A 27830-nucleotide genomic window follows, 5' to 3' on the forward strand; every position below is an offset into this window, starting at 1 on the left:
TATTGGTGAATTTCGTTCATTGTTTGCCTAACAAATCATGAATCGTGTGCTAAAAAAAAAATTCTTACATCGAATAAGCAAGGTTACTTAAAAGAAAAAAAAAAAGATTACACAGAATAAAAAAGAAAAAAAAAAAGAATTACACAGAAATTTGTCTTAAACAGTAGATATTAGTTAGATTAATTATATTATTATTATTAATAATATATTAATTAGGAATAATAATAACAACTTTCCAAAAATTCAAAAGGATGTTTACTGTAACCGTTGGTTCACGTAAATAGTTGGAGTTGGTTGAGAAAATAGTTAGACATAGTGCCTGTTCTGCTAATCATCTCAAAAGACGAACAGACTTGACACAGCAAGGGTTACAGCCTGCCATTTATTATGAATTAATGGCCTGAGTGCATTCACACTTCTCATTTCAGAGGGAAGCTTGTAGGCACAACCTCCTAAGGCCTAACTAATTAATCTCAACCTGTGTAGCTAACACACACCAAGTCTACCAGTGAAACAAAATGCCCAATTCAATCTAGGAGTGGTCAAGTGGTTGCCCCCTGGGTTGCTGCTTTGTTCGTTAAGGGGTAACTAAATTAAAAGACACATTTTCACTTTCCATTACATTAAGTGAGCTTCCCATTACATGAAGTCCCTGCAAATCCTGAACAATCAAAGCCGATTCCTAATCCCTGCTCTGCATTCCACATCCTTTTATATTGCTTTTCTATGCCTGACAAGTAGACTATGTTGGCACCTGTCTTATTAACTAACTATAAAGGCTTTTTGTGCAAAAACCTGTCTAAATAGCGTTTATTGACACTTTACACTTGCAATTAACTACAAACCCTGGACTTTGTTATTATTGATCAATTGTGTCATCTTTAAATATATGTATAGACTCTTAAAAAAAAACACACACACATCTTCGGAAAACACGTGTTTAGTATTTACTCTGTCCTAATAACTGATTTCCTCCATGACACTTTAAACATCCTATAATAGCTACACTGTAGGATGCTCTTCTGCTGTTCTTAAATGTTAATAATAAAAAAAATAAAAACAACTGATTAGTGTGGTTTTGAACATACAGTATATAAACATATGAATCACTTAGAGAAGCAATGTTTTATTAAAACAAAATATACTTAGTTTTAAAAAAAATAAATAAAAATAAATCCATATACATTAGTATCGCATGATTTGTGCTATTAGTTTTCATGTTAATTTCAATGATGGCATTTTGATTTGTTACTTTCTTCCCATTGAAAGCTCTGTAGTAACCTGCCCAGCTGTCCAAAGGTAAATGATTAGAAAATCCCAAACCGTTTGCAATGATATGATGCAGTTGAAAAAAAAAAAAAAATCTGAAAAAATAGGTGACTTTCTATCCCTCTCATCTGGTTAAATGTGTGCTTGTCATATCTGCTTGACATTAAAAGAATGAAGATGGGGTTTGGACAGTAACAGACAATGACACTAGTCAACCTCATCTAGAGAAAGCAAGAAAAGAAATGACAATGATTGATGGCAGCTATTCATTTATAGATACTTGCTAGAAGAGTCTTGACTTGAACATTGAGGCTATTCTACACATTTTTTATTTATTATTCTTTTTTTTTAAGGATTGGCCCTCCCCTTCCTGTTATTAACACCCCCTCAAACCCCCAACATCAGAGGAGTGATTGATTGGGGCCTGGGCCCCCTAAACCATGATGCCCGCTCTGCTGAGCTCAGTCTGCTACAGGACGGGCAAGGCAGCATGATCGCTTTCCCGTTCTCAAACAGAACACCAACAGCAAAGAGTGCTTTGCCTGTGTTGTAGGACCGTGTTTGCAGAAACGCTTGAGATTTGATTCTGGCTTTTCTGCAGACTTTAAGAAATTCATTTTTTTTTTTTTTACTTACTAATAGTTACATGAACTATAGTCTATATCACTGTAGATAATGTTTTCAATACTATACAGACATTGTACTTTATACATAAATTAGTGCATATGCTGATTATGTAATATAGTCTGGGTCAAACTACTACTGGTCAACAAGTCAACATCAGAAAATGTATTCTTACATTTCTATTGAATATTTACAAACTATATATATATATATATATATATATATATATATATATATATATATATATATATATATATATATATATATATATATATATAATGAATAAAACACTTATCATTAAGCCTTGCTCAGCATTTAGAATGATTTAGTAATACAGTTACACTTAAAATATAGTAAAGTCACATGCGCTTTTTCAGATTATATATATGGTGATTTACAGTGTACTTTGAAATTGCATGCAAGCTGTGATTTTTGTTGAATCGCTATACTGAATGTACTGCATTCCTTTCAATGTAGCATTTGCAAGTTGACAATACTAAAATATGTTGCAGTGTATTTATGGTTTTCTAAAAAAAAAAAAACACTTAAGCATACCACTACTGAAATACTAATAGGATAGCAATGCATTTTGGTGCAAATACATGGGGATTATGTGAAGCTGTAAACCAGAGTGGCTTCATTCTCATAAAAATGGGGAAAATCCTGTATTTCCACCAATGAATGTAGTACATCACACTTTTAGTTTCCTAATCAGGCATCCAACAACAAAGAAAAAAGAAAAAAGAAACAGTAGTAATATCCTGCCTGAGGGTGGCAAAATAGTTCTGCCTGCTATCCAAAGGTACATCTATATGAAAACAGGAGTATTTTATGGTAAGGAGAGATGGCATCACCAGCTCCTTCTCATTAGCATTCAGAATACTCCAAATACATATTTGCCAACTCTTGTAAACTTTCAGCTCCCTTAAGTAAAGCATTCATAGATTTATCCAGCTACATTTAAATATTTGCATGCTGGTTTTGAGTTTCTCAGATTCAGGTCTGCAAACACAGAAATCGTTTCAGGTCAGGCTAAATAAAACCAGTTTTTAATTCTAAAAGAAAACCACTGGATTGTTCTTAAGCACACAGCTATGTTTACTTGCAGTGCATTATAGTAACCTATAAAAAGAAGCAACAAAAATCTATCTATATCTATCTATCTATCTATCTATCTATCTATCTATCTATCTATATATCTATATATATATATATATATATATATATATATATATATATATATATATATATATATAAATAAATTGAATGGGTGGTATAACTTATAAATATATACTGACATGTATGAGGATTATTTTTTATTATATATTGATTTTTGGAACGTAAAGAAAATTAACTTTTTAAATCCATAAAATCGTTGAGGTTCTGTTTCAAGGCTGATAATGTGATCACTTGTTACCCTTTTGTTAAAGTGCTCTGTGTCAACTGAACTATCCGCAGATTTGAAAAAAAGAAAAATCTCTATGGTAACCATGCAGGTGCTTTAAGCACGCACATTACAGTTGAAAAAAAAAAAAAGATATAATTTCATGGTGCAAAATGATCTGTTTGCCAGAACTAAACAGTCAATTATGTGGATTCCAGAGAACAAAGGTTTTATTTACACTATTATTGTGTTGTTAATTAATATTTACACGTCTGAATGAAGACTAGGAACTGGTAATAATGAGCTTTACCAGGAGGAGCATTTGACACCAGTAAAAATGTAGAGAGAAGGCAATTATGCAAACAAAAAAGAAATAAAAGAAAGAAAATCACATGCATCCTAACTGGCATGAATGGAATCGTATACATTATTTCAAACCTAAATTGAGGAAAGAATTATCTACAAATTCTAATCATGAGATATCTGAGAAGACAAAAAGCACATTGCAGATGTCAGATAATCCAGGTTGATTATCTGAGCAGTGCCAGTTACAGGGAAGCACTTACCCTTGAGTCCAGCTAGAAGTTAGCAGGGTAAGAAGGAACAAACCAGAATAACATAAAGACTAGCAACAAGGCCCAGGAAAGCAGACAGGAGCCCTAACCTAGCAGCTAAAGTACTAGGGTACAAGTAAAACATGAAAAAGAAAACATAACTTAAAACACAACCTCTACCTTCCAGAACATTCTTATACTGAATACTGTGCTGCAGACGATTTGTTCTGGGGCTGTTTCTTTTACAGTACATACTAAAATGTATTATTATTATTATTATTATTATTATTATTATTATTATTATTAGTACTCAAGAAAAAAATTAAATAAAAACAAGGCTTACTGTAAAATATTTGGGCCTTAAATAAATGGGAAGTGAGAGAAAATATTGATACTGACAGAAACACTTACCTGAAGCCAAATATCATTGTGTAATAAAACCTTGCACACTACTGTGCTTACTGTTTTATTATTATTATTATTATTATTATTATTATTATTATTATTATTATTATTATTATTATCATTAACATTAAGTCTTCATTAAGTTACTGTCATCAAAGGCTGAAATAACTGACTTGATGTCTACGGGGAATCTGCATATAGAAATGTTGCAAACCTTTATAAAAACTTATTTGCAGCACTGCCAAAACTTTAAGGGTGAATCTCAGTACTTAACTATACTGTTTAGATCATTCAAATAAACCCTATTTTGCATTTTCGACTGTGAATAGAGATCTCGATTAAAATAAAACAAAAACTATGTGTTTTCACAAATCTTCTGCAGCAAAGTTCTTAGTGGTGAATCTCCTCTTCTGGCCAATGTCACTCAAAATGACCAAGTTAAAGAAATCTAAATGAGTTTTGTTAAGTTAGTAAACTTTGAATGACATTAGCTGGACTAGGGAATAAAGTTATTTTTATTACAAGATTGAAAATGTTCATATATTATTAAGACAAAGAAAGAAATGAACAAACAACATATAGATATATAGATATATAGATATATTAACATTCTGCATAATAGTTTATCCTTTGACTGTTACTTAAATAACCTACAATTTATATTTAATATAAAAAATAGACACTGGAATTTAGTAAAGCCACTTACTAAATTGTCCATGATTGAATCTGGTATTCTAAAATGTAAATCACATAGCAGACAGTGTGTAAACAATCAAAGGATTTTCCCTATTAACTAACCTCATTTTACCAAGGGGGTCACAGATATTACTGTTTAACTGACCTAATTTTGCCAAGGGGGTCACAGATATTACTGTTTTCAATTTCAACAAACCATATGTGGAAAATGGATGTTATCATGAAAAGTATATTCTCTACAACCCATGTATTCTAAACAAAAGCTGCAGGCATTAGGTAAGTAACACACACAATTAAGCTACATTAAATGACGGTATAAAACTCCAACATTGATAAGATGCACACCAAAAGACATTCAGTTCTTATGAATAGCAGGATCTATTTTTGTAAGCTTTTAATATTATACACAATGGTTTTCCTATGGATCATTCCGCCCCAAAAAATCTGATGCCGTATACAATTTTATAAAACTAAACTATGGTAATTCCTTGCAATCTACTAATAATAAACATTGAAGTCTTTCGACCATTATCATACAACACCATGAATGATTTATGCAAATGTAAGATGATTAAATACAAGAGCTATATTTCTTTAACATTCTTACCTTCCCTTGGATATCAGTACAGTACGCATCTTACAGGTGCAATGTTTAACAGCAGCATATCGCATAGCACTCCTCCACTATTTGCAATAGAATGTTATTGTGCATGAATAATTGAGCTCTGAAGAGGACATTACCTTAAGCTATGTTAGTATTATATTTATTAAGTCCTTAAAAATTGTGCATTTGTATATTCATTTCAGCTGTGATATTTATAAAACTATGCAATGTGATGTGTTTAATTTCCCTAACTTCAAGTTTATTTAGATACAAATTCTGAAGAGAAAAAAAGGTATATATATATATATATATATATATATATATATATATATATATATATATATATATATATATCATTTTGCCACCGTTAAACACATGTAATTGTGTTAGTAACTCGTTGTGAATGTCTAATGTAGGCCAGATAACTCCGTTCGGTTGATACATTGTCGAAATGTTAACAGTCTTGACAGTGTTTTCGGTCAACATATGAAATGAAAAAGGCTGCCTAATGGTACACTACACTACGACTTGTGAAAAGCTGATGCAACATTACGTTACTTACAAAATTGGGAAATGGGGGCATCCATTTGGGGCGCATTTCCTCCCTTGGCGTTAAGTTTCTGGACCTGGGTGGGGGGCACAGGCTTGTGGGACTGGCCAGTGGCACGGTACATAGCCTGGACCCATAGAATACGGTCCTGTTCATCGTCACTGGCAAAGATCACAGTGTCTCCTTCTTTCACTGCGTTGAAGAATGTTCTGCCACCCTCCAGCCCTAAAAAAAAGGGAGTTATGAACTTATTTACAGTTGTAATAACGTTGGCAGATTGTGCATGTTTATATAACCAGCATTACATCCTTCCCACTGCCGATATCAACATCCTCTTCCGGAAAGAATTTGTACAACTAGATTCGCTAATTCAGTTATTTCCAAAGGCAAGATAACTGAGAAGGCATGGAAAAATGTCAACTGAAAACACAGGGCAGACAAATATTATGAGTGTCAGAAGGATGTTAAAGGGAATTTTTCAGACAATCCCTTGAGTTTACATATCAATAATGCATTTTTATATTTTTGTCTCTCCTCCCTTCCACACACAGATATATTTATCTGCAGCACAATGTGATGGCTCCGGCACAACAGTGGCTCTGAGCAAGTCTAAACAGCTGTTGTCAGCCATCCAAGCCCCTCATCATGTGACTTGGGTCATTTTTCCCTCAGTTGGCTTAATCTCAGAAGACAAACAATCCCTTAAGTTTTACATTATTTCTGTCTTCATTTTGCTGGGGGGTTGTGGTTGTTCTACTCTAATTCCACTATATGTACAGTTTAGAGCGCTGCTGTCCACAAGGAATCTAGATGTCAGGGTGCGAGAGAGACTTTGGGACAGGACTACAGGATTATGACTTATAGGTTGAAATGCTTAGGTTAGTTTGTGTTTTTTGTTATTTTCTCTGTTCGTTACTGCATAGCATTCAATGTAATTTGGGTGAAATGATTCAAATGTGCTGAAACATATGGGTGATTTCTTGATCTATTAAAGCAGGCTGTTGAATGCTTGAATGTTTTAATGCTGAAGAAGTCATGAAACCTAAGCATTTTATGCCCACTTCGAGCTGAATGATTGTATTTATGTTACTGAAATCACATTGATTGTTACCATTACCTACAGTACAGTACACTTTGACTAACAATACCTATACACACTGAAAACATTCGTACAATAAACAATTCTTTTACTAGGCACTGAGAAGGATTGCAGTTCTAGGAAATTCTTTTAAAAAAGCTTTTATATTCCAGCAGTGCAAAATCAACAACATAAGTTCAAACATCAAACACATACTTACACCCTACTGTTTCTATAGATGCATATTTAGTTGAAATTACTTGAGAGAAGAGATTTGCAAATATGTTTAAAAAAACTCAAATCTGTGGTCAAACTATATGGCTAAACGTCAGGAGGTAGTGTGATCCAGTGGTTAAAGAAAAGGACTTGTAACGAGGAGGTCCCGGGTTCAAACCCCGACTGACACTGTGTGACCTTGAGCAAGTCACTTAACCTCCTTCTTTCGGGTGAGATGTTGTTGTAAGTGACTCTGCAGCTGATGCACACTTCACGCACCCTAGTCTCTGTAACTAGCCTTGGATAAAGGCATCTGCTAAATAAACAAATAATAACATGAGACCATGAGTAACACTGATGACCCACGCCAGTGATTTTCAGAGTTTTCAGAATTGTTTTCACATGCTGTGTTGAGGTTTTTGAGGTAAACCTGCTGCATTACCTGGCTGTGGGTCAGTGTAGTCCACAGTGTATCCGTCAAGCTGCAGCAGTTCCTGTGGCTCTGCCTTCTTTTCCCTGTAACTGCACATAGCAAAGGTATACTGACTAACCTAAAACAGAACACAAGAGAAACCACGTCAGCACACAATCACTTCATAGGCAGCACATACTCTTGAACAAGAACACAGTAGTAGGGAAGGAGGCAGGATCTGAGGTTTCAAACATCTCGGGGGGGGGGGGGGTATAAAAAAGATAACACTACTGGTTCTTGCACAGAATAATCTACGCCTAACATCACAAAGACCTTACAGATGTTGATATGGTAAGAGGGGGTCTTCAAGGCACTATAAGGGTCTGCACACTGTACTATATACTGTAGCCAGGACTGTCAGAGTGGCTTGCACTGATGTTTCACCAGCTCTGTCATTCAGCCCAGACGAGTCCAAGAGTGACACTCTGTCACAAACAATGTGAGCAGGATTGCGAGGTGCCAGTCATATTAAGGCAATCCTGAAATCCCAGCAATCAGTGCAATCGTCACCTCTGCTGCAAGTGGCAGCTCTCACTCCTGTGAGTTTGCTTCTGTGTGACATGATCAACTCAATGTCATGGTCTTGATGCAAGCTTTCCCAGCTGCAGGGCGAGAGCCGGGCTTGCCAGCTCTCAAGCGCCTTCGGGACGCCATCAGGCCACATCAAGGCCCCCAAACTGTATTCACCGTTAAAGTTTGGGATTGTCAAGGACTAAAAAGCTGTTATAATAAAGCAGAGGATTCTACATCCCACAGGCTAGTGACCTACTGTCAAACTGACAGTTAAAGGATTTTAAATGACTTTGCTTTGATTATACCACGTGCTCTGCTCTTTTAAATAACCTTGGTATTTTTTCAATATTGCATATACTTCTGCTAATAGTATTAAAAAGAGAAATCAAATAGATTTTATACACTTGCTTACATGTATTTATATACCTAAATGTGTTGTTACATTTCCATCTATGAAATGGAAATTGTATTGAAAAAATAGTACTTGTTTTTTTAATGTTTTTCTGTACCGGGGTAGTGGTGTCTTAAGGGTTTTTTTTTTTTTTTTTGTAACCTATCTGTTCTAATTAGTTCCCGCTTTGCATAACCAGATTGTCTTGTGGCTGCATATTAGTACTCCAGTGACACATGGTGGCAATGTGGTATAACTGCATGTCGAATTTTTTTTTTCAAGCCATTGAAATACTTGTTTTGTCTTGAGCTGTTTTTTGAGGTAGGGCTTCACAATTTTAAGCCAATGCATCATATTAATAAACTACTTGTATTAATTTCTGTCAATCACACAGGGCACTACACATGGATTTTGGTTAGAACTGAGTAAAGCACTATGACATGAATTTGTGAGAAATATTCCTGAAATGATATGATGTCACAAATGTTGGCCGGTTATGACAAGGGGTTTTTGATAAGATATCTGTTAATATAGAGATGGGAACCCACACATTGCAGCCATCCCACACCAGAGGAGGTGTGCTACAGTACTTACAGTGAGACGCAACTCAGCACTCACATTCTGTTAAACAACTTACTGTACTGGCCCGTTAGTCAAGTATTTGGTCAGCTTAGGAATTGTTCAATGAAATACATGGTCAAATTTTTTTTACTTATTTATTTTTTATCTAAGCGCTATAAAGCCCTGCACTTCGATAACATGGATAAATTACAAAAAAAAAACACATAGACCAGCTGTGCAAATACTTTTCTATAACTGTTAGATCCCTTTAAACATTCTAACAAAGGAGTAAATAATACAAAAATAAATAGGAGGTACAATAATGAAGAAAGAAATCAAACTGTACATGTTGGTAAATACACGAGACTGTATATGGTATAAAGAGAAGATGAAGAGAAAGAAAAAATAAATAAACAAACAGAAGGTGTGAAAGAAACAGTTGCTTGCATTAAACTCGCATCTGCCACTAACTGTATCCAACTAGAAAGACTGATGGGAATGAGCATTCTGAAACTAACTAACCACCCAGCACTGTTGAGCTAAGCACTGTCATGTGATCTAGAAGCCGGCACAGAGATTGCCCTATAGAGCAACTGAAAACTTGCTGTAGCCACAGTTGGAGGTATGTGACATTATCTGGAATGCAGAAGACTAAATTACTTTTATTTAAGAAGCAATTAACAATGAAATTCTTTAGGACATGCTGAAAGCTTGGGTAGAAGCATGGCTGGAATAAAGACCTGGACAGGAAGATGTTGCCAAGCCCTGTCTCAGAGATTCACACAATAGCCTGCATTACTATAATAGATGGTCTGAATCTCACGTACCTGCACCAGGACAAAGAATCTTTTCTTCCATCTCTTCCAAACATTTTTACCAATTGCCCAAAGGTACCTGAAAAATATATTGAGCTATTAACATATTTATTAAAACATTGTTTGACTGCCTGCTTATATATTATGTGGAGTTAAAAATAAGCTTAACCTTTAAGTGTTGACTATCTGATTATCAAGTCTCTAAGCATTTCTATTTGTTTCCCAGTCAAATCAACATTTATTTATTACTAAATTTATTCAGCTGTTCAATATCATCTCTACTATTAGATTTTCTGCAATTCCTGATCCTCTATCTTTTTACCTGTCAGAATTACAACAAAATCAGATACTTTAGCTATGTTCTGATTGCAAATGTTAAATAAATTCATATCGTTCAGTTCATGCCAGTTCCAGTGGCTCTTCAGAAATGTCAATATTATTTTCTCCTTACAAAATGTAGCTGCCCCTGCTGACAAAACTGACAATTACCACTCTAATTTATCTTTCCTTCTGTATTTATTTTAATGGGAACTAATGTTTAACATGTTTAATGCTTTGTTGTTAAGGCTTTAAAATACTTTTACTGGACTGGAATCAGTGATCTTTCTCCAGCTATGTCCAGTCTTACATGCTGTTCTATTACACAGACATATGCTGTTATCCAGAGCTGTAAACATTCTTCTATGCACCCTTTGTAATTATGCCATGTACTTCTTGGTCATGTTACTGGTAACATTTTAAGGTTAGCTACAATAGTGGCCGCACCAGGAGCTGGAGATTGAAGCCCACACGCCTGCCAGCTGCACTATATTGATAAACTCACTAGAGGGCAGCAATTGTGAGTGGCTGCTGGCCTGATCCAACTGTGCTAGACTCGAGTTACTGTTAGACAGCCCTCTTGTGGATTGCTTCCATTAGATTAGCAGCATTATCTGTGATGTTTCATCTCAATGCCACATGCCTTACTGACTCTTTGAACTGTTACATTACGCTGTAGAAACGTACCCACAATGCTTCATATTCTGAGGTTTATCCATTCGAACAGCCAGTTTGATTTTCAGGTCGTGATCAGGGCAGTTTTTGGAAACAGTCATTTTGTGCAATTCTGATTGCTTAGGGCTGTTTGGCGTTGGATGCAAGACGACCTGGACAAAGTGCACAATTTACATAACAATCTTTAATATATTATTTAATATATTACCCATCAGTATACAAGTGCTTTCATAAATGTGTTATGGCATCCCAGGCAGACTAACACTCTTCATAATTAGAAAGGCATATTCTAATACAGAATGAAACAGTTGTCATATTTCAATAGCTTTATATTAATATAATAGAAATATTAATATAAATCTACTCCCGTGCTCGACTAGAAAACAAATTATGGACAAATCCCTCCCCTTCTTGATATAATCTGAATATTTCCTATAATTAACATTTCAATACCAATGATTATTGGAAAATATTATACAGGTACATATAGTATACACAGTGTATATTATATGCTTTTATGGAACAAATTCTAAATACAATGTGCACACAGACACATTTGAGTTGGCAATCGAATGTCTGGGACTGAGCTCTATCACATATACACATAATTGTATTTAACAACCAATAACCAGCATTGAACTCTTTTACATTTTTTTTTTTTTTTTTTAAAACCTTGCATTGGCAATTTAAATATCTATTTTCAAACAATAAATAATAAAAAAAAATTAAATAAGCTGTAAACTACTTCACATAAAAACCTTTAAAGTTCACCTTGAAAGCTTCTTAACATGCAACATTCATATTTCAGTCTAAGAGCTTTGATAGTGAGTGCTGCCAGCGTCGTAAAGATTTAAAACCTGTATCATCAGTTCATGAGAGTGTAATTTTTATTCATTGATGCTTAAAAGCTTGCAGGGCTTTAGCGACATCATGTTTCAAATACATATCTTGAATAAAACAAACTAATGTTACTAATACAAGATGTCATACCATTAGGATATCTTAAAGAGACAGTATCACGTCTATATAAGACAGCAATACCTATAAGATGTACTGGACCTTGTTGTGCCATTTCCTATCTCCCAGAGCACTTGAAATTACTTTCACTAGTTTTTCAGCATTATGAACTGCTTCAAGCAACTCTGATCTTGAAGCTTGGTGGTATGTTTACATTTCTGACTGCAGTTACAGAATTCGTTTCTTCATTCTTTCCGGTAAGGTAGAAGCAGTAGATGTGCTTATTATTCTCACTCGAGAGTTTGCTAGTGCTAAGCTACAGACAGCAGGTGCTCAGGTTGATAAGATATGGTCTGGCTGGTGTCAGCGGCAGCCGTGTCATATAGGATGAAGGAACTGGCCTATCGCTTTCATTTTTTGTAATTTAGACACCATTAAAATGCGATTTTTAATGTCTGTAAAATGCTTACTGCAATGGTAATTGTATACAGTAAGTTAAATAACAAGGCCACTGTAGTAGCTTCATACTACATCACATCTATCATGGCATATGACAGCTGTTGCTGCAAAAAAAATCTGCAATGTAAAAACTTTTTCACGATATACTCCAGTCAGCAGAAACACAATTGAATATGAAAACAGGCTTCCCACATTTTCAAAATCTATTACACAGGAAGACGAGATTAGGCAACACTATATTTGCTAGAGTAGTCAACACTAAGCCAACACTTGTAATATTTTAAAAGGCCAGATTCCACTTATCAAAGAAAATCTATTCAGTACTAAATCTTGTAGGTGGCTTTGATGTTGTCAGACATCTGAGAGCCTGCAGTATGACTCAATATTGGCAGGCAGACAAGTCCGTTTTCACATCCCCTTTATCAGGAGAAGTTAGTTCAAGCTGCCACCAGGTGTTTAAATTTCTTGGTACAGCATCAATACAATACAACAGAAGTAATCATCCCAACTATCCTTAATTTTAGGTAAGACAACATTTCACATTGTGCTTGCAGGGCTTTTGAACTTTAAGGTACCACAAACTGGAATAAATGGAAGAAAATAACATATTATTACAGTCTTAATTCTGTATACAAAAGATATATTTTATTGTGATTGGGCAATGTACTGTTTAAATAAAAAAAAAAGTGAATGTATGCGATGTGCTCAGTTTATTCACAAACTACAGATTTATCCAACAGTTCCTAAAACTTGTTGAGCTAGTCACACAAAAAATATGAACGCTATAAAACTGGGAATAATAACTCAGTAACTTCATACCTACACCGTGGTTGTTTCATGAATGTAACGTTAGCAGATTTTTTTTTTTTGTAAATGCTTGACGGGTGAGTCTGGGACCACTGTTGAAGAAATCAATTAGAAAAGAGGACCCTACCCTTCCCAGTTCCTTGTCCTCCAAAGCGAGTACCCCAGTGCTCTCTGTGAACAGCTTCACCTTCACAGCGGGCAGCGGGTGTGTGCTGGTAAAGTCACCTTGAGTTCCCCAGCTGAAAGACCATCACGGAATAGAGTTAGAAGCACTTTTTAAAAAAGTAGCGCTAATTGTAACAGGAATTCCATTACAGTGCCAACTGCCTCCTACACTGTAGGGATAACCTAATTAAACCAGGTTACACCATTTATACATGCAGGATTTTATATTGACAGTACTCTAACAGTACATATTTATTTGAACAAATACAGCAATATGACAGTGTCTTTCTCAATAGCTTGTATTGTTCCTTTGAGGTCCCAGTATAAAAACATTCTAAACTCTAAGCCCATATGTGTTTACAGTATTGTACATAGACATCACCACAACTACTATTCTAAGAAGAAGCCTCAAGTGTACTTATTATGAAATAGTTTCACAATTAAAAGCATCACAAGCCTAAGGATTGGGTACGCATTCAATTATTAATTGGAATGAGAGCGAAATCATTCCAGTGATGTTTTCCTTGGTGGTGAAATCTGTTTTGTGACTGTTATTTTTCCTCTTTTCAACTCAAAACCTCTAATTTGCAAAAGTGATCCAAACACATTTCCAAATGACATTAACAAACACTGGCATCCTTTTTTCAATCGAAACAGGTCTTCGATAGCATATGAAGCACTGAGCAGAGTGGTACAGTATAAAGCATTTAAAAATAACACCAGAAGTAAATAAAGCTACTTAGCAAACACTAAACATAGGCATTACTGTAAAAAAAACATATCACTTAAAGCTATCTTTTATGTCACTTGCACAAAAGACGTTTGAGGCACTGGATTTACTGGGGAATGGAATCTGGCATGATGTCATTAGCTGCTATGGCAACAGCCAGTGCAAGACCATGATTCAAGCCACAGAGACATCATTTGTATTCATGCTGTGTGCACAGTTGATTGTGGACTGAATTTTGGATGAATGTCGTTGATAGAATTAGCTACCAAGGCTAGCAAAGGGACCTGTATTTGAAGGTAATAAAGCTGGTGAATGTGCTGTTAAAATGAACCACAGGTAAATTCAGTTCCCTCTGCCACATATTCTATATCTATGTAACGTCCCCATCCCTTTACAAAGGAATAAGGACAGTACAGCAGTGCTTGTCTTGGGAAAACGTTACCATTCACTGTGCTAATGAAGTATCTGAAGAATGAGTTCTGCAGTATCTACTCTGTAGAGAATGTGACTCTTATTCTGTATGTATACTATATAATATACAGTGTTATATATTACTACTATAATACCTGTTTTCTAAGATATTTTTTTGGATCTGTTATCAATTTGGCATCTGTGTATGCAGTTAGCTCCGCTCTTATGCTGACAATACACTGCTGACTTCCATTTGAAGAGAAATGAAAGTGGCACTCGGTAAACTTCGACCTTGATGTAACGCACATGCTTACAAGCATATTTGACATTGCATAAGCAAGGTCCTTCACAATCTAGGCACAGTCCTCCAAATCCCTCTTGTGGGCTGTGCTTTTGATTTAACAAAATGAGAACTGACAAACAAAAGCATGTGTATTCTTCTTTCATTCTTCCACTTGGGATCTGTTGAATTAAAACTAAATAATACACATGAAGCACTCTCCTATGGGGGTGAAAATGAGATTTCAAATGGTTACAATTTAATTTAACAAGAAAAACAGCCAATTGGAGATGTGTGCAGTGTTACCTTCTTGTTAATCAATGGAAAAGCAATTCAACCACAATATTCCAAATCAAAATAGCAGTTTGTTTCAATAGCAGTTTGTTGACCCCGGGCCCTTATTAAATTCTGATTTGTGGCACCAGAATTCCAAGCAGATGTCTATTATCCAATCAGTTTCCCTGTTCTTGTTTACGCATTCAGTAGAACATGTTCACACACAGCATCTCTGGTGTTAGAAATGAACCCTGTTGGTTTGCTCTCTTCAAGTAATTTGACAGCTCTGAGCATCCAGTGTGAAATGATGCTGATGCAGCATCATGGTGTGGGTTCACAACATGAATTCTAAACACAGCAATACAGCTGCATGACACAAGATGCAATCTGATACTCAGTCCGTCACCATGTCCCTTAAAGTTAATCAACAAGCTTAATCTACAGATATCTGTATACTGTCCATCCTATTTCACCACAAGTGTCACGTACCATTTACCAAAGAAGAGACTGCAGTAAAATTCTAATGGCATAAAATGAAAAACTGTTTGCAAAATATGCTTGTCCGGTTGACCATGTATTCAGATTATTCTTATAATTTTTTTTTTAATCATAACAGATTAAACAAAGAAACCACAGAATTCTAATATAGGGCTACTTAATTGCAAAAATGTGAAGTAATATTTAATATATAAATGTAACAGCTTTTAGAAATATGGCGCGTGTAACATGAAGCAGACTGTTCCCCTTGTATCATATCTGTACTGTATATGTTTGCAGGCTATTTATGTATTTCCCCTTATTGTAATACAGAGATGCAATCGATATTTAAGCATTGCTTCTGTGGATAAAATATGCAAACATCAAATACATTAACTGGACCCCACAGCAGTGTGACTTTGCATGTGAACTGCGGGTTAAAGTTCAATATAGGCAACTGTCCATGGACAGGTGTTCCCAGGGGGCGGCGCTGTCCTCAGCTCACCGCGCACCAGCGACCCCTGCAGACTGGCCGGGCGACTGCGGGCCTGCCTGCAAAAAGCACAGAGTTGCGTGGTCCTCCGACTCTGTAGCTCTGAAGGCTCATGGTACACGTTTTGGAGGATGCGTGTGCTTGTCTTCATACCTCCCTACCAGCACGGGGGTTGCAGCGGTGAGCCAGGCTTAGAAAATTGGGCACTTCAAATTGGGGAGAAAATGTGTAAAAAATATATATATATATAGGTAACGGTTTTAATTTATACATCTAAAAGTACCACACTGCAGTTACATAAAGTGCACCTACTGCAATAATCCATGAAAGAGATTTATCTATATTGATGGAACCAAATGTCATAGTCTAGGCATCAGAAGTTTATGTCTTATCTATTCTTTTATTCATATTTTTGCTGCCAGTCAATTTCTATAAATACGCTCTGAGCTCTTAATACTGTGAGTAACCTGAGGGATCAGTCTGAGAGGCTCAGACATATCTATCAGACCTGAAATAACCTCAACTTGTCTGAATTGAAAAACAATAAAATACAGTGCATTTTGAACCAGGCACTGGCTGGATTTAAAGCAGATTTGAAGGGCAGGGTAGTGAAATACTGTATAATATCGGTCAATCATTTCTGCATAGAACTTGCATTTAGAACCTGGGGTATGCAATTTTAGAATACCAGTCTCTTTTAGACACCAGTCTGTTTTTACAAAGTGGTCCTCATTTTCTGCTCTCAATTGCCTCTACTATGAAAATATATATGAGTTAAATTACTGGGACTGCTACCGTGTACTGTCTGGTGCCAGAATTGTACATTATCTCCCCAATCTGTATTTATTTGTTTTTATTATGTCAAGTATATAAAATCAGCATTGCGTTTGAAAGGCTAAATTTACACAGCTCAGTGTAATATGTAATTGCGTTGGATAAATACTAAACCTGTGTGACCTATTACTAAAAACCAACTGAAGTTCCTCTGGTCTTACAGTGAATGCTACAGTGAATACGTTTCACAGTACAGCATGCCTACATACCAGTACTGATTTGGCCAGTTGTCTCTTGCATATATATTTGCAATTCATTAAATTGTACGATGAGACCAAGCTCAATAATCCGCTTAGATCTCCTATAAACCCCTCTTAATCTTCTTTGACCCTTTTTTAATAGTCCTTTGCCAAGTCAAATTACAGCTCAGATTCCTGCCAAAAGATGAAGCAATAAAGATTATTATCAGGATGGTTCAAATTATTTACATCTATCTTTGACTAGACCCATTCCCCAAATGGTATTGCTGCTAAATATTTTTTACTGGAAAATATTTTGTTAATGTATTTTCTTTTTTGACTCCTGGCATTAATAGACTCAATAGAATCATATTTCACATCTAGTTCCAAGTGCAGTACCAGTGTTTTTTGTTTTTAATAAAGGGAACAAAGCATGAAGCAACAGATGTACAACCACTCTTCCTACAGAAACTGAATTCAAGCAACCTTTCTAGATGGGTGACCTAATATAGCCAGGTCAAACCTCTCAGCTGACACCCTCCAGAGACAGACTACACCAGGCAGCAAGACTGTGGGAGGAGGCTGCACCTTTTCTCAGGAAATCCTGCATTAGGTCACTGAGACGGCAGAGGCTTTGGCTTTTCAAATCAAAGCTGAAGCCCCTTATCCTGAATAAACATTTCATGGCATTGCAAGCCAACCACATGCTCTTCTGTAAGTCGGATTGAGGCGATTCTGTGTGTGAAAGTGCTACATTGCTTATTCATATTATTGGTATGTTAAATGTATTGAGTTAATTTCCAGTAGTAAACAGTTGGGTCATTGAAAGACAACAACAACATGCTTGTTAATGTAAAGTTACCAATTTGAGCCATCCCTTCAAAAGAAGTGGGCTATTCCCTTTTATCTACCCAGTTTTGTTTTTTTAGACTGATGCGTGTGAGAACATTGGACGATACAAAATGCCTTTAGTGGAACTACAGTCTTTTTGTTTTTTAAGATGATCCATTATTATTTGTGACTTCCTCAATAGCTTTTTTTCAGTCACGGTGCTATACTGATTTATTCCTCTAGATGGCATCCCAGGAATTCAAATGTAATACAGACAAGCCTTAAAAAACAACCAATAACGTTAATTGACATTAATTGGCTGTAACCTGTTTTTTTAAAAAAAAGCTATCGCAAATTAACAACAACCCCAAACAATGTCAAACAACAGATAAAGCTTGACAGGATAATTGCTCTGAAGGTGGCTCAGTAGAATCATTTTGTCATTTTTATTTCCTTTAGTTTTTTTTTGTTTTTTTTTTCCCTCAGGCTGTTCTCACTGATGAAGTAAGAACAGCCCAGTCACCTTGCAGCTAGCTTTAAGAATATTCCTGCTAGAAACTGAGAATGTGCAACACTGCTTTTGAGCTCAGAGCTGCTCAAGGATCAAGAGCAATGTCAGTTCACAGGCTGGTTATGAGAAAAAATAAATAAATAAATAAATAAATACTATGTGTATAACGCCTTTCACTATAAAAAACAAAATTGTCATTTTTTTCTGTAAAAACATATCTACTAACTTGCTAAACCAAAAAAACAAAACAAAGTGTAAATCAGTCTTTGTTGCTTTCAAAATGTGCCTCGCTCCCTCTGAACTTTACCCTATTTCAGGACAGTCAAAATTCCTGTTATTCCTCTGCAGCTTGCCTATTTATCTGCAGCAGTCACTTCAACCTGTAATCTTTTCATTAAAATAAACTGAAAGTCAGGTGAATGAACAGCTGTCACTGCAGTTACACTCTATAACAAACCTTCCACTGGAGAACAGACAGGCTGTTCTGGAGTGGCAGTGCATTTGGCTAGATCCGAGCCACGCAGCAGAACCAGTATCCTGGATCAGGACAGCAGATGTCTATGCATTCTTTAGTAAAATTCTGTAACTGCTACCTAAAGGACAACATATTTTTGTACAGCCTAGCAAACTGTACAACCCTACTGCCTAGCTTTTCTCCAGGATTAAGCAAATTCTCTCCATCTGCAAGCCTATAAAATGTTGACATTTAATTCTGTCAAAACATGTTTTTAATAATATTTTACTCCCACTATGATACTTTCAGCATTCATTCCATCAATAAACAAAAGGATAACCATTCATATCTGATCTGACCTATAAAGAACCACTTCTTAGTTATTAGGAATGTGATTTTATATTACTGCAGCTTACTTAGTAATATTTTCAGACATAAAAATAGAAAAGATGGCCATTCATAGAACACAATTCTGTGCAGTAAATAAGCTGCTCCTCACCATGCAATGACTGTATGTTGTGCACCTGGAATTCCTTTAAGGTATTCTCATTATCACAGGGCAAGAGTAGGATCTTGGGATTTTCACTGCCTACAAACCGCGACATGTGAACGAAGACTAACAAAATCTGGTTATGTAATCCAGAACTCAATTTATCAAAATACATTTCTAGAATCTTGGCAGTTCAATCCTGAAGGGAGCAATGTTTCCGAGTCATCATTTGATCTCATTTACTGTCTGACTGCTACAGTAATCTCCCGTGACATTTTCAGAAATCACAGTCTCATATATGATCAAATTCACTTTGCTGCTGAAAAAACCCTCTGAAATAGGATGTAGTGTAGGGCTATTTATTTATGTTTTCATTCATAAATATTTACTTAAATTCCAGTTATTGTCTGAATAAAACAAAAAAAACAAACAAACAACAAAATGTTCCGATGCTGGAGTTTAAACCAGCGATACTGAATCTATCCAGGCAACACGGCAGCTGAAAGTCAAAAAACTTCCATGTCTTAACTGAGAAAATATGAAAACAGAGAGAAAATAATAAATCTGGTTATCGGTGCATGCAGTCTGTAGTTTCAATTCCGTGCAGCAAATAGACATTAAAAATGACAGATTTTTCAAAGCACCATGGTGAAGCCTACAAGGTCACAAAAAGACTATCACCAGAGCTAAGCACGTTATCCATTATCAATAACTCAGTAGGAATATATAATGATTTCAATTTTTCAAAGACAACAGGAGTTTTGCTTCTTTGCTTGAATTGATGGCATGGTGCTGTAGACTTAACATTAACTATCACTGTTACACTTCATACTCGCATTGTGTTAATTATTAGCTCATTATTTATGAGTTTAAAATCTTTACAGTCTGTTTGCTACAAGCAGAACCGATAATTTATAAGACATACTCAGGATGGATCTATAAAACTCAAGTACCTGGGGATTCTTATTAGACTGCTACAGATAGGTTTTTGCATGCACTTTAATTAAAACAGCTGTAAAAATCAATGATGCAAGCTGTGGCATTTTGAAGTCGAATATAATAGGTAACCGGTTTTAGAGTGGGGCACCACGTTCGTTTATTTAGAGAATGAAGTAACAAGAGTGATACTTGCAGTCTGTCTTAGGCGATTTAATCTGTTTCCAAGGTCTTCACTTTTTAGGATGTTCTGATAAACTGAACAGTTTTATTTACAAATATTTACGCAGCAATAGGTTTTTATTAACATCCTGGTATTTTGAACTATAGCCCTTTTTTGTTTTACCATTCTGGTAGTGGTTTTATTGTTTAACAAGGATCATTATCTGACAGCGTAAATGACAAGGTTATCTACATGTGTCTTATTGGGACCCTTACGTTGGTTTGGAAGCCTCTGCCTGATCAGTCTGTAGCTTCTCCCCTCCTTCCACCTCCATTGTACAATAAACAATGCGGTTTGGAGCCAACGATTTCAAACCCTGAACCTCCATGATCACAACCTGCAAAAGAGAACATCATCTTTATACACGACATACATAACACGATATCCTTTGTCACTTAACATGATTTAATACAGAATGTATGCTGGTCAATATAGTGGTGTACTGTATACAGTGAACCGAGTTGATGCTTTTCTCAATGTGCTTAAAGGGTGTGCTGTTGATATAGGGGGTGATAGATCCAGGGCAAAGGTCACAGTGGAACTGTTACACAATTCACACATTGTTAATATGATGGAGACCTCAGTAAGCAGTTACCAAGTGGTTTAATCATTCCCACCACGCAATGATGGGGATCTCTTTGAATTGCTGTGGCTTTGAGGATATCAGTAGCAGACATAAAACAAGAGCATCAATAAAAGTGTTCTAGTTTGTGTGTAAAGTAAATTTACAAGAGTATATGGGCTATTCCACACTTCATTTATCAAAATACTACTATGGATCCTCTAGTACCTGAGCACCTTCAAAGAGTGAAACCTTAAACAATAAGCATTTGATAAATTATGCTTCCTGGTTTGTGTTGACCAGCTCTGCAACTCAATAAACCGCAAGATTCACAAGCAACCTTGTTTATGAACATAACCAGTGAAAGCAATCCTCTAGAGTTATTTCTGATGTAAATGTACATTCTCAGATTGTCAGAGAATAAATCGTATCTTCGTGCATTGGTCAAAATCAATCAGTTGGAAGGGTTTTTTGCACGCTGTCTGGCAGAGGCTAAGGGTACAGTATTTTACTAACCCCGCCCCCCCCCATCCGTTTACTGTTCATGCAGAGTGAAAACAAGACTTGTTAAACAGACTTGTGGCAGCTGAAAGGGGAGTGAATGACGAGCAAACATGTGTCAAGTCATTGTACCTCCAGCGTGAAAGACAGCACAACATCTGATTTGGAGAGCTGGTTTTCGTTCTCCTCCCCCATGTCGATGATCGAGGTGTTGTGACCGCGTTTCAGCTTCTGCAGTTTGAACTCAGAGCCTCCTTTGGACACCGGCATGCTTTCCAGGTTGGCCATCAGCAAATTCACAGACGACTTCAGCTCCTCGATGAACATGCTCTCCATTTCTTTTGAAACAAACTTTAGAAACTTGCGCTCCTTTCAAAATAATAAAGTGAGAGAGATGGCACTTATCAGTCATTGCTAAACAATTAGCAAACGTCTAATGTCACTGACCCGCACCGTGCATTACCTATAATGACTGTTCAACAGACAACCTCAAAGTTTTCTTTATTTTCAGTCTATTTAACATACAACATACAGAGTGGTCTATAGGAGAGAGAATCCATGTGTCCAAGTGTTTAACTGTGTTTAACTATAATAACTGAGTATTCATCAAGGGCTCCTGTTCTTACACAATGACTACTGTTTAATTGCATGGAAGTGGCAAAGTGAACAACATCTTGTTACTTGATGCAATTACATGGTAACACCACGGTTCAGGCCATTTCCATGCAATAACAAACTATTTCCACCAGAAGTTACCACGGTAACAGCAGGAACCATTGTCAGTTCCCCCGTTTTTACACTGCTATTACATCATAACTTGTTTAATGACTCATAATTAAATGGGACTGAACGTGTGAATTTGTGTGAGTGTGCGTACATATATTTACGTGTTTATATTAAAGGGGCGGGCACAGAGCTCACACTTCACTTCCTCCTGGCATGACAATTACTGGACAGCTGTTTAGATTACATGCATAATCATATGCATGTTTTTTCATGTCAAACACAAATCTCACACATTTTCAGAGAGCAGCAGAATTGCAATTTAAGGAGATGCAGAGGCCTGCTGCCACACCTTATGCACTGACGGCATTGCAGGATGCATTGCGTTAATAGCCTGTCATAACAAAAATAGGTTTTACTCACTCTTGCAATCTGGTCTGCCATTTGAAGACGTCCATCCAGTTCTCGCCTAATCTGGGCCGCCTGTTCATCTGGATTATCAAGCTGAAACCACAGAAAAAGTGAAAGTTAATCACTGCTTCACTAAATTGAAACTTGCACAGATATGTAGATACCAGAAGTATGTGTAGAGACAGGAAGTTTAGGCAATATCATTAAAGTGTAGGTTCTTTAGTTTCAAAAGTTTTGAATAAAAATATGTTATACAACAGTACAAACATATCCATGTAGAAAAAAAAATACAGATCGCGATAAAATGATGTTATATATCATCATATATAAAATATTATGAAATGAGTACATGGCTTGTATTACCAGACCGCCCCTCCCTCCCTCCCACAGACATATGTGCAAATACACACGCATACCGTAAGCGCACCCAAAATTCAACGAGTATCTATGAATGAGACTTTAGAATCAGATTACTATTCTGTCAGTGCTCTTGGGTTGCATTAAAAAATGTTAAAAGTGTTCACCATCAATATTACAAAAACCTACTTTTTGGCATACTTCATTACTGTACTGTTAGACTGACTTAGCAAATAGATTTGTACGACATGTTTTTACATGTCAGATGCAGGTTTGAAGGAGGAATTAAGTCAGAGATGGATTCAATCAGATCTGTATTTACCATGTAAGACAAAAACGAGGTCGCATTTTAATGAGTCGAGCTGCGTCTCTGGACAAGAGGACAGGAAGATTTTTTCCTGGTTGGTTTAGGCAGAAATCAGGTGCCGTCTGTTGCTCACTCAACATTGCTGAAAGTTAAATAAATGGTTTGTTTTTATCCGTTGCATTCTTACCTGAGTAAACCATGGGAAACAATTGTTTGAAATATTTAGTTATTATTATTTAAAATTGAATTGGATTTGCTTAGAATGCTTGTCAGAGCCGTGCTGCCTCAGAAATGTGAAGGTAAAGGTAATCCTCAAGGTAAGAAGATGTTAAATTTACATTTCCTGCAGCATACTGTGTATGCTGTACTAGGAAACAAAGAGGTTGACAGACCAGGGCAACTATTCCTTTCACAATAGCAGTCCATGCTTCAGCAGTGTTAACCCCTTGTAGAAATAGATACAAATGCATATTGTACAGTATTCTATATTTTTTTTTTTATCTCATGTGTAGTTTATCATCATAAGTCTGAAACAGAATGTCATGCTTGTACAGTATTTCAGGGCTGTGTTCATATTTCTCTTATATTTTTTCTAATTTAACATTAGAGCCGTCACTATAAAAATGTTCTGGTAAACATACATGTAAAGATGTTGATCTATGTCAGATCCCCATATTATATCCCCATATTCGGATTCAGTATGAGAAAGGGGATTTTCATCAACAGAACATTTGCTGTAAAATGGAGCAATCCCACCGTGAGAAAGTAGCCTGCTGTGAACTAGCCAAAGAAAAGAACTGACCATCTTGTATATAAGACAGCGTGTTAACACCCTATCACCACTTGTCAAGCTGGGAGCTGACCCTGGCAACCCCTGCTGGCTTTCAGAATATCAATGACTTTCAGAAGGTGGTAGTTTCTTGAAAACTGGATTGCTGATCATCTTAAAGCATTCTGTGGAGTTACTGTATGGACACCAGATACATGAACTATGTAAAAACCAGGCAAGAAAATATAGTTCATTGATCTCACTTGAAAAGATACCTTTAATACACAACTGACTCAAGAAACCAAACTGCCTCCCAGGGAACTAATAATTGCTCCAGTTCCCACTTCTCTTTGCAGGATTTTCTATAAATCACAGCACTGTGATAACGATTTAGTCTGATTTCCAAAGCCTCCCAACATTCTGCACCAAGTGACTGCAGTCTTTATTACTGCACAGAAGTGATGTCATGAATCAAAAGACGTTATTCCTTTTTGATGATGATAATTATGATTACAGCTAAACATCTGTGAAAAATAAAATCAGACAGGTGGATTATCTATCTCGTACAGACCACTCTGATGGGTGTAGGTATTTTGTATGCAAAACAGCTTCAAAATAAAGAAAATAAAGAACACTGTTAAACGATCCCTCGAGCATTCTTTACGAGTCTCCAAAAATAAATGACTGCATACTAGCTCCTCGATACATTACAGCGCTTTCTTGTAAAATGCTCTTCATCAAACGTAAAAGATCTCTGTGGCCTTCGACATTTTTTTTTTCACTTATCAAGAAGACATGTAACATTTAACTACTGTAGGCATTACAATATTTCATCTTTTGGTTTGAAAATAGATCAAAATCAGGATAAAAACAGGCCGTGTTTTGGAACAAAGGTTTGCAACAACTGTTAGTGTAACTCCCAACCCGGCTGTTGTCCTACATTCTACCACAGAGTAATAAAGTACTGAAATATTCACAAGTGTTCTTGTATTAATAATTAATCTCAAAGTTGGCTCATGCAAGTAATTTATAGAGTCTGACACAGTGAAAGTGCTGTGGGCTAGGAACCGGAATGCGCGCCCTCTGCATCCTATTTATTTCTAGTCAGTATTAATATTGTGACTGAGCAGCCACCCCCTCTGATAACCTGAATTGCTTAACGTTTAAATGAAAATGCATCAACACCAAAATATTTCCTTGAGGGGTAGAAAAATAGAATGTCAGAATCATCTTAAACTCCCTCAGGGTTTGATTGATTTCATTGTTGTGTTATCTAAGCATATACTTCTACTTAACATTAAAAATAAATCCGCTGCTAGTTCCCTGGACTTGCTAATAGGTTTTAATCTTTTTATTTCATTAATGAGAACAGACTTGCCTTCCAGACAATTCGACTTGTACCTCAGTCATTACAGCATAACACATCCAATACCACTCTATCAGAACACTAGATACACTGTATTGATTATTTTCTGCCATACCAGCAAGCCTCCTTAATATCAAATGAACCCAACCTGCACCAAAAAACAGTCTAACCGAAGAACACTGAGCTATTTAAGGCGGCACTGGGAAATCAAAGGTTTTGTCAGGTTGACGGTTCTTTCTTTAATAACTGAAGGCTACAGTTAATGTAGATAGTATCTAAAAATAATAACACAAATCTTTCTATAAACGCAACGGTCAGGTCAAGTTAAAAAAACATTTTAAGGTCAAGTACTGAAGCTGACCAAACAATGCCTGTTGCCTATCCATATTAAATGCTCTTTTCTCAACTATCTGTGGCACAAAGGTCTGTAATGGTCAGGTACAATGTTGAAAATAGTAGGCATGAGACAAAACATTGTATGGTGGACGTGGGCCTCATTTTCTGCAATAAAATACCTTCTGCTAAATATGATTTAACTACAGTGGTTGAATTAAATTACAAGAGAGCTATAAGCATAAGCTATAAGGAAGTTCAGATTGCGAATGAGATGTAAATCACAAATGCTCTTGGAATTTATTTAATTATGAGTATGACTCAAGCATCTTAGTTCTTATTCTTTTGTGAGAAAGATAGGTAGATTTAGGTGCTGTATCTTAATTAAAGTATTACTCTGTAGGGAAGTTTCTTATACAGTATTGTGACAATGAGTTCTGGTGATAAATCTCCCTCCCGACCTGTGAGGGCGCTAAAGAACAGGAGGAGAAGTATCTGGAAGTCTGGCCTGACAGTTTGTTTCCGGGACTGGGAAGTCGGTCAGCCTGCAAAGAAGCGAGACTCTGTTGTAAGACCATATTGACTTGAAAGGTAAACAAGGGGCAGCTGCGAGTAATAAAGCAGCTGCAACCGTTTACTAGATGTCATGCGGGAGTACATATAGGGGCCAGGGTAACGCTGATCTTTTCCTTCGTTTGGGTTAACACTAGGAGATGTAAGAGAAATATTATAGAAAATTGGATTTGCCTGCCATGGAAGAGTACTGTAATCTTGCTCCCATAACCTTGTACACTTTGCTTAAGATAAAGTTTTGCCTACATTGCAGCTGCAGCTGTGAGACAATGGATAATAATCTGAGCCAGACTTGTCTTTCTTTTTTTGCTATACACACAAAACAGCCATTCTGTTATTTGCTTGCTTAGCTATATACCACATATGCATAGTTATAAATTGTTTCCCTTATATGCTAATATCTGAATCATCATTGGCTAGCCTTCTGCCTTACCGATAGTTTTAAGGTATATAAGAAACTCTGTATGTTGGAACACTACTCGATGATTATCTAGCACGCTGTGTGCTGAGAGTGTTCACAGTTTGCAAACTTAAGAAATAAAGGCCTGTTTGTTTGGAACTTGCAGTCTCTCTTCCTTTATTAGAATTTCCACGACAGACAGAAGGACTGAGAGAGGAGCTCTCAGAGAATTAAGTGTTATACGTGTTGTGTGTTATTTCTGTCTGTCTGTAATTGTATGTCTTTGTCGCACTACTAGACAGTTAAAGCACACCTCCGGAGCTGTCGCCACGAAAGCACGATCCAGAGCACCACGGCACAGAGCACCTGCACATTTGCACTCACCCAGGACTGGTGACCGTGCCTTAGTTTTCTGTTCAGGACTACTGTGTTATTCACCCTCCCTGCACTTTACACATTGTTGTGTACTGTCGGGGGTTTATTATTTGACGGTCACCAGACCTGGAAATGGCACAATAAACATTTATTCACTAAAGTACCGTTGTCTGTTCATCACTCCTGGACCGCATCACCGCTACACCTGTTCCCCTTACCAGCCACTTTGCCACAAGTATATAAGCAATGTTTCAGCTGCAGCTAAGATATAGTATTTAATGCTAAAGTATTGCAATTAGTGTCAAACAGTTTGTTTTCTGAACACAAGAACATGCTATAATTCTTTATAAGGCTGATCTTGACAAAAAGAAAGGATAACAATTCATTACTGGTGCAGCAGAATACAGAGCCACTCAGAATGACTTCAAACACCATAAACAGAAAGGTGCATGTCAAGAAAAGAATTTGGAATGACATTTAGTCTGTGTTCATACTGCGTCTGTTTAGAGGGTTTG

General features: G+C 36.4%; 1 protein-coding gene across 19 annotated transcripts in view; it reads right to left on the minus strand.

Annotated features, from left to right (window-relative positions):
- LOC121298149 (calcium-dependent secretion activator 1) overlaps window positions 1-27830 on the minus strand; it is a 102422-nt gene that overhangs the window by 43565 nt on the left and 31027 nt on the right. For 10 of the 19 annotated variants that reach the window (XM_041225023.1, XM_041225033.1, XM_041225029.1 and 7 more), the window contains exons 4-11: window positions 22848-22928; window positions 21834-22070; window positions 20854-20975; window positions 13476-13587; window positions 11138-11277; window positions 10145-10211; window positions 7823-7931; window positions 6099-6311 (exon numbers count right to left, since the gene is read on the minus strand). In XM_041225023.1, the coding sequence (XP_041080957.1) occupies window positions 6099-6311; window positions 7823-7931; window positions 10145-10211; window positions 11138-11277; window positions 13476-13587; window positions 20854-20975; window positions 21834-22070; window positions 22848-22928 (1081 nt within the window). Of the gene's footprint in view, window positions 1-3843; window positions 3856-6098; window positions 6312-7822; window positions 7932-10144; window positions 10212-11137; window positions 11278-13475; window positions 13588-20853; window positions 20976-21833; window positions 22071-22847; window positions 22929-27830 lie in introns of all 19 variants that reach the window. The other 9 variants (XM_041225020.1, XM_041225032.1, XM_041225024.1 and 6 more) reach the window with 1 other exon arrangement.

This window comes from Polyodon spathula, chromosome 23 (assembly GCF_017654505.1).
Source record: "Polyodon spathula isolate WHYD16114869_AA chromosome 23, ASM1765450v1, whole genome shotgun sequence".
Taxonomy (NCBI): domain Eukaryota; kingdom Metazoa; phylum Chordata; class Actinopteri; order Acipenseriformes; family Polyodontidae; genus Polyodon; species Polyodon spathula.